This window comes from Scardinius erythrophthalmus (genome assembly GCF_964197995.2).
Source record: "Scardinius erythrophthalmus genome assembly, chromosome: 8".
In the NCBI taxonomy this organism is placed as follows: Eukaryota; Metazoa; Chordata; class Actinopteri; order Cypriniformes; family Leuciscidae; genus Scardinius; species Scardinius erythrophthalmus.
In genome coordinates this window covers 459662-467161 of record NC_138228.1, presented here as the reverse complement: position 1 = coordinate 467161, position 7500 = coordinate 459662, and the positions used below count along the sequence as shown (strand labels likewise).

At 47.9% G+C, this 7500-nt stretch overlaps 1 protein-coding gene across 2 annotated transcripts in view; it reads right to left on the bottom strand.

Annotated features, from left to right (window-relative positions):
• usp8 (ubiquitin specific peptidase 8) overlaps positions 1-7500 on the bottom strand; it is a 20218-nt gene that overhangs the window by 6096 nt on the left and 6622 nt on the right. For both annotated transcript variants that reach the window (XM_081372648.1, XM_081372647.1), the window contains exons 6-13: positions 6959-7001; positions 6289-6445; positions 5298-5460; positions 4745-4886; positions 3602-3798; positions 2384-2863; positions 1125-1199; positions 760-1049 (exon numbers count right to left, since the gene is read on the bottom strand). In XM_081372648.1, coding sequence (XP_081228774.1) covers positions 760-1049; positions 1125-1199; positions 2384-2863; positions 3602-3798; positions 4745-4886; positions 5298-5460; positions 6289-6445; positions 6959-7001 — 1547 coding nt within the window. The remainder of the gene's footprint in view (positions 1-759; positions 1050-1124; positions 1200-2383; positions 2864-3601; positions 3799-4744; positions 4887-5297; positions 5461-6288; positions 6446-6958; positions 7002-7500) is intronic.

The following is a 7500-nucleotide window of genomic DNA, read 5'->3' as shown; positions in this document are numbered from 1 at the left end:
AACATCAGTTTTACGAGTGCCCTTGAATGCACCGCTAAAGCCAGCGCGCGCACACTACCAGGGACGTGGGAACTATATTGTGAGAGGGGGGGGCGGCGTTTCCATGGTGACGCGTCATTGCTTGTCACGTGACACACCGCAGCAGCAACAGCGCTGAATGAATGATGATCTTCCTTTATGTCATTTTTCCTTTTTTATTCAGAATATTCACAAATGTGTTAGCTATGGCATGAAATATCTGATATTCCGATTGTCAAATACATGCAAGTGGAAGTATATTGTTGTTTAAACACCTTTATAACGATCGCGTTAGTTGAGCTGTATGCGCGATGTGCGCCGCCGTGTTAGTTTGTGCCGCAGACGCAGTTCAGAGAATCGGATCTGTTGGATTTACAACCTCTATGTTTACAACACGTGAATTCATCCACTTCTCCCGAAATACTTAAAAGTAAGTGGCTGGTGAACTGGGAATAGAATAGAGTAAACATTGAAGTTACTTACACAATGTGTATCTGATATGAATAAAACGTGTCGAATTATAATGGAAAGGATTATTATTACCTCTTCCATAGACATCATCGTGTATTTGACAAACTCTAAATGTATTGTTTTTTTAGTACTTACGTAGGCATATCGTATTGTATCGATATCGAGATATCTGGCATGAAAATCGAGATATGACATTTTGTCCATATCGTTCAGCCCTAGTGTGTGTGTGTGTGTGTGTGTGTGTGTGTGTGTGTGTGTGTGTGCTCGTACTTGTTCTCTCGGTTGACGGTGGGCACGGCTGCTGGTCTCCTGGTCTCGTTGAGCTCCTGGCTGATGTCTGGAGACGAGTACGAGCGCTTGAGTTTAGACTGATCTCTCTCTCTCTCCCTCTCTCTCTGCTTCTCTCGCTCCGTCTCTCTCTCTCTCTCCGGCTCCGGCTGGGCTCCGGCTGAGCTGGGCTGGATCGGGCCCTGAGGCGCGTTGACCTCGGGAGGGTACAGGTGCACGCGGTTGGTGGGCGAGTGGTAATACCTGTAGGTGCCCGTCACCGTGTCCAGAAACTGCAGAGCAGAACATCAGCGTTACACACACACACACACACACACACACACACACTTGCTGCTGTTTCCTCTTACCTTCATCCAGCCGTCCGGCAGCCCAGGTACGGTTCGGCCCATCTCCTCACTGTGTGCTCTCAATAGAGACTCCCTCTGAAACACACACACACACACACACACAAACTCAGAGTTGTGATATCGTTCATTTTACCAACACTCCGAGACGTTCATAAGATTGTCCCTAAGTGTGTATTTTAAATCTTCTGTTTTCTCTCGAGGATTGTCAGGCTTTGGTATCGTGTGAGTGTGTGTGCAGAAGTAAAGGCGCCCTGCGTACGAGCAACGACACACACAAGCACTCGAGTGTTACTTTCCTTCCTCTTCTACACAACTTGTTCTCATCTCTCTGTTTGAGGCCTCTCTTCTCTGTGTGCTTTCAGATCCCTACTATTCCTAACATGCGTAAATCTAATGTCACACGTGGGAGGAAGTGCAATCCTAACAACCAGCGTGCTTTTCATCTTCTAGTGCATTACTCTCGTTTCCCATCGGCCTCTGGAACTATTGCAGTCGTCAGGTCAGCGTGGCAGTGGAGGAGTGTGCTCCCCTCGTCCTTCCCTGAGGACGGTCCTCCTCGTAGCTCTTGGAGACCTCTACATCCCCTGGAAGAGCCTCAGGCTGCTGATGTCCACTCTGCTCGCCTCACTCGACCTCAAGCGAGTCTCTACTGCGGCTGCTCTCAGATCAGGTGACCAACTGGACCTATTTACACGCGCTACTGCTCCGCTGGCCATGCGCTGCACAGCTCACAGCTCGTCCTCCTCCTGATCGGCTGTATCACTGTACCAGCACTGCTAACCCTAACCCTGACCCTAACCCTAACATCGAGTTTGGATATTTTAGGAAAACTAAATCGTAACCGTAAAAGCGTTTTTACTGTCGAACTCGGAATACTGGAGATCGTGGTTTCCCCCACCCCGCCTCCTCAGACTCACGCTCACACGGCCGCCAGTTTGAGACGCGCTACAGGAACGAGCGCAGTGGACAATGAAGATGGGCAGCGTGCAGTTTCACAGAGCAAAACAAAAACACACATTCCAGAGTAAAATAACGGGCAGGAGAAGTGTGTTTCAGAGAGACGAGTGTGTGAACTCAGCGTGATTCCTCAGTGTATGCAAACATATTATGGTATTTCTATGCTTTAGTAGAGTGAAAGTTACATACAGCACCTTGTGTGTGTGTGTGTGTGTGTGTGTGTGTGTGTGTGTGTGTGTGTGTGTGTGTGTGTGTGTGTGTGTGTGTGTGTGTGTGTGTGTGTGTGTGTGTGTGTCACTCACAGCACTCGAGGGCACATGCGAGTCCAGAGACATGCTCTTCATGGCAGGGTCGAGTGTGACGTCCTTCTGTGTTCTCCTGCTCTTCTCCTTCTCGTCTCGATCCACTCGATCTCCCGGATCCTGCTCTTCTTCTGCTTTCTGTCTCTCCAGCCTCTTCCTCTTCTCCTCCTCATCCTCCTGTTCCTTCTGTTCCCGCTGGTGTCTCTCGGCCGCCTCTCTCTCTCGCTCTCTCCTGCGCTGCTCCTGCTCTCTCCGGGCCGTCTCCATCAGGCTGAGGGTCTTGGCCTGGATCTCCCGGCGCTCCTCTTCGCTCAGGGCTCGGGACGGGTCGCTCAGGGGTCCGGTGGGCCCGGTGGGTTTGGTGGAGCGGTCCGGCAGAACCAGGCCGTTGGGCACCGCAGGGCCGTCGCTAACCGGAGGCTCGTCGCTGGTCTTCACACTCGACGGCAGCTTCACCGAGGGCTTCTTCGTGCGGTCCACCTGAGGAACGGTTGAGATGTGTGTGTGTGTGTGTGTAAGTTAGTGGTGCAACCAATCACAAAACTCACAGTTCGGAACATTTACGCTGTTTGAGCCACGGATCGGATCTTTTTTCAGATCAGCAAAAAATAAATAATAATTATTATACATATATACATATATGTAACTTCTATGAGTGTGTGAAACTAAAAAAGTTCAAATATTATTAAAGACAAGTGAACAGTGAGTAATAAAACAAGAACAAATACAGAAATTACAAGCAGAGATGAATACTAAAGAACAAAGTTACCAAGTCTAACAGTAGTGTTCAGGTACAGAAATTAATAATTAAGCCTAAATGTAAAATAACATTATTTGCTCACTGTAGAAATTAAATATAATTTCATCTTTGTTAAAGCTGTATTTTGTTGTTTTATGAACATTAATAACACCGGAAACAGCAGGAATATTAGGCTGCTGTCACTTTACGTCATTGCGCTACGTCTTTCTACGTCATTCCTTTCAGTTTCGGTTTCAATCCGATCAAGTGTGTACATGTTCTCTCGATCGGATTAGAAAAGGAATAAACCGCCCCTTTCAATCCGATCAAAATCTCATTGGGATCGAGCTCAGTCGGATCGATTAAGGCGTTTCACATGAAGGCTTTTCAGTGCGATTGAGCCGTCAGTCCCATTACTAGCGGATTATCTGGTCGCATGTAAACGTAGCCAGTGAGTGTTGTGTGTGTGTGAGACTCACCTGTGGAGTGTGTCTGGGTGAGGCGGCGGCGTCAGTGGCGGCGGGCTGAGCGGGGGATGTGTGTGGCGCGTGTGTGCTAGCGAGCGGTTCTGCGGGCGCGTCCTGGGTCACAGTTGAGCCGTTGATCTGCGCAGGCTCAGGCTCTACACACTCGATCACAGGCTTGGGCTCCTCCAGCGACGGGTACGTGAAGTTCACTGAAATCACAGCAAACACACTTTCACTCACCGGCCAATTTGGCCACTAAATGTTTAAGTTAGCGGCCATTCAGAGCTTCTACTAGCCAAAAGAAAAGAAAAGAAATGAACCAGATTAACAACATCACAGCTTATATATACAGTATATAGCCTATATTTATTTATTATGTATTACATACATCAAATAAAGTCCTGTCATCCAGCATCTCCTCTTCCTCTTTCATCCTCATGCTTTCCACCAAAAATGTGTTTCAGGTGCACAGATCAGTACAGTACAAAGAACATTATAAAAATTAGGATGTTGGTAATAATGTGTTTTCTGTTCACCAAATGCTTTAATCTGTGCTATTGCTTCAGTGCGAATGAACAAGCGCTCCGCTATGTGTTGTGCAGTGACGAGTGTGTTCGAGAGAGCAGATATGAGCAGATTCTGAGCAATACGCTGTATTTAATATATCATGACTCATGAGTATTTGGGCTAAATCTGTGCAGATTTGGAAAGTGAGTGAACATTATAAGTAACGCCACATTGGCTCGTGATTCGACAGCGTTTCCCGCCACTGTTGATTCATACACGCATCTGGCGGGTTGGTGTGTGTTAATTTCAAACCCTGGTTATAACTACTACATATCTGAGCGTTTTTAAAGGGTGATGCATCAAGTCACAGTATGGAGTGTGTGATGGAGTGTGTGAGACTCACGCTGGGGCAGAGACAGTATGGAGTGTGTGATGGAGTGTGTGAGACTCACGCTGGGGCAGAGACCGTATGGAGTGTGTGATGGAGTGTGTGAGACTCACGCTGGGGCAGAGACCGTATGGAGTGTGTGATGGAGTGTGTGAGACTCACGCTGGGGCAGAGACCGTATGGAGTGTGTGATGGAGTGTGTGAGACTCACGCTGGGGCAGAGACAGTATGGAGTGTGTGATGGAGTGTGTGAGACTCACGCTGGGGCAGCGCGCTGGACTCCTGCTGTCTGGGCGGCTTGACTTTAGCGTTGCTGGTGTACATCGGGTAAAACAGCAGCCAGTTCTCGTAGCCTCCCTCCAGCACCAGCGGCTCACTGCGCAGGATCGTACTGCTGTCCCACTGCACACACACACACACACACACACGTCAGACACACACCAAGCACACGTCACGTCAGACACACGCCAAGCACACGTCAGACACACGCCAAGCACACGTCAGACACACACCAAGTACACACGCCAAGCACACGTCAGGCACACGCCAAGCACACGTCATGTCAGACACATGCCAAGCACACATCATGTCAGACACACGCCACACACACGCCGCGTACACAACGCGTACACGTCAGACACGCCGCTCACACGTCAGGCACACGCCAAGCACACGTCAGACACACGCCATGCACACGTCATGTCAGACACATGCCAAGCACACATCATGCCAGACGCACGCCACACACACGCCGCGTACACGTCAGACACGCCGCACACACGCCACACACAGGGAGCTGCAGCGCTACGGTACCTTATAGAGAGCATCCTTCAGACTCTGTAGAGTGGTTCCCAGTCTGAGATCAGAGACGCAGCTGAACCAGTCCAGCAGAACCAGGTAATCCACGAACCCTCTGCGCTTCCAGTCCTCCAGAGACGCCGCTGGGAGCTTCAGCTCGATCTGATTCACCGTCACCCTGGACATTACCAGCACATCTGAGTATTAATGTGTGTGTGCAGGAAGGGCTGGTGATGAAGCTGATAAACTAATAAAAGTGTATGTACTTGCTCTCTCTTAAAGTCACCATGAAATCAAGTGACAGCTCTTGTTTTTCTAACGGAATATTTTCAGTATTTATCATAAATGATTTATGGGTGCACATCATTATTGTGTTAATAATCTTGAGTCAGAATATCTTCCTCTTGCAGCATCTCTTCTCTTCTCAGATGACGAGGGCGGGGCTATAACCTGTCACTCACATGAGATCAGCCAATAGCAAACCACAACCATCCAATCAATTCCCCACAGACACAATCAAGCCCCGCCCACATCTGTTCTTGTTCTAGAAGCGTTTCACGACACAATAGAGGAGAAAATACCATTATCATTCAGTTTAATGATAATTTCAATGTGCATATTTGTTTAATCATGTCAAATGACCCAACAGCCATCGTAGCCAATTAGCAGCAATTTATTTACCTAATTATTTTTTAAAGCGCAATGTAACAGATTTTTTTCTTCCGTATTGTGACGTACATGCAAGTGAAACACATTACAGAAAACAAAAAATGTAGGACTGGTTCTGTTCATCAGTTGTTGATTGGATGTTGAGACGTATGTGTGGCACTCAAAAGAAGGCGGAGCTTTGAGTGGATTGTAAGAAAGGGGCGGGGTTTAACAAGACCTTAACAGGTCAAAAACATGCATGAATGAATCCTTCACGATCAGACTATTGTGATATATTTCATGCTGACTTTATGGAACATGTAAAATGTGTGTGTGTGTGTGTGCGCAGGAGACCCACCCCGGGCTCACGGCCTCCTCCGGTACGCTGATGCACGTCTGCGACGGGACACACATCTGCGACTCCTGGAAGTCCTGACTGGGTCGAGTGTCCATCACCAACACACTGATACTGGGATCCTTCATCATTCGGAACAATCCCTCGGCGCTGATGCTTCCTGACGGGAGAGAGAGACAACCCTCACACACACACACAACACAGAGGAGTACGAGAATCCAGCAGGACGCATGTGAGTGTGTGTGTGAGTGTGTGTGTGTCAAGTCAGCTTTATTTCTACAGCGCTTTACAACACTGAGTGTTTCAGAGCAGCTTTAATGAGATAACAGGAGAATAATGCAACAGAGTTTGTTTGTAGAAGAAAAGAGCGTCACAGTCCAGCTTAAGTGAGCTCAGTGATGGCTCATTTTTGTTTTAAAAAAAGCAAAACTATTTATTAATAGTTCATATATATATATAAATATATCCGCTCTGGAGAAAGCCGTGATGTCATCGTCCAGCTCAGTTCTCATATAATGGTGTCAGTGCAGGAGATCAATAATACTGTTGAATATTAAATTAAATGTCCCCAACTAAAGCCAAAAGCCAGTGGCGACAATAAAGGTGTGTGAGAGAATCTGAGAGAGTGTGTGTGTGTGTGTGTGTGTGTGTGTGTGTGTGTGGCGCACGGTACCTTTATCACATCCAGTCTTACTGCTGTTGGGCTCCTCTTTAACCTGCCGTGAAACACACAAAGGCTAAATTAATTATTAACGCATCACTTCAAAACATGCATGATGATGATGATGATGATGTCTGTGAACTTTGAGCTGTTAAACTACTAAACCAGGCTGTCAATGACTGGAGGAAATCTGTGATAAGAACTATTATATCGCTAAGGCATATTCATATTGTCTTCTGTAGCCGATTCTCCCCTAAAGGTTTGTTTCCAGACTGCGTTTAAAAGAGTGTGTGTGCACCGACACACTCCTGCACTAAAGCCACACCTCCACACCGACACACTCCTGCACTAAAGCCACACCTCCACACCGACACACTCCTGCACTAAAGCCACACCTCCACACCGACACACTCCTGCACTAAAGCCACACCGCCGCACCGACACACTCCTGCACTAAAGCCACACCTCCACACCGACACACTCCTGCACTAAAGCCACACCTCCACACCGACACACTCCTGCACTAAAGCCACACCGCCGCACCGACACACTCC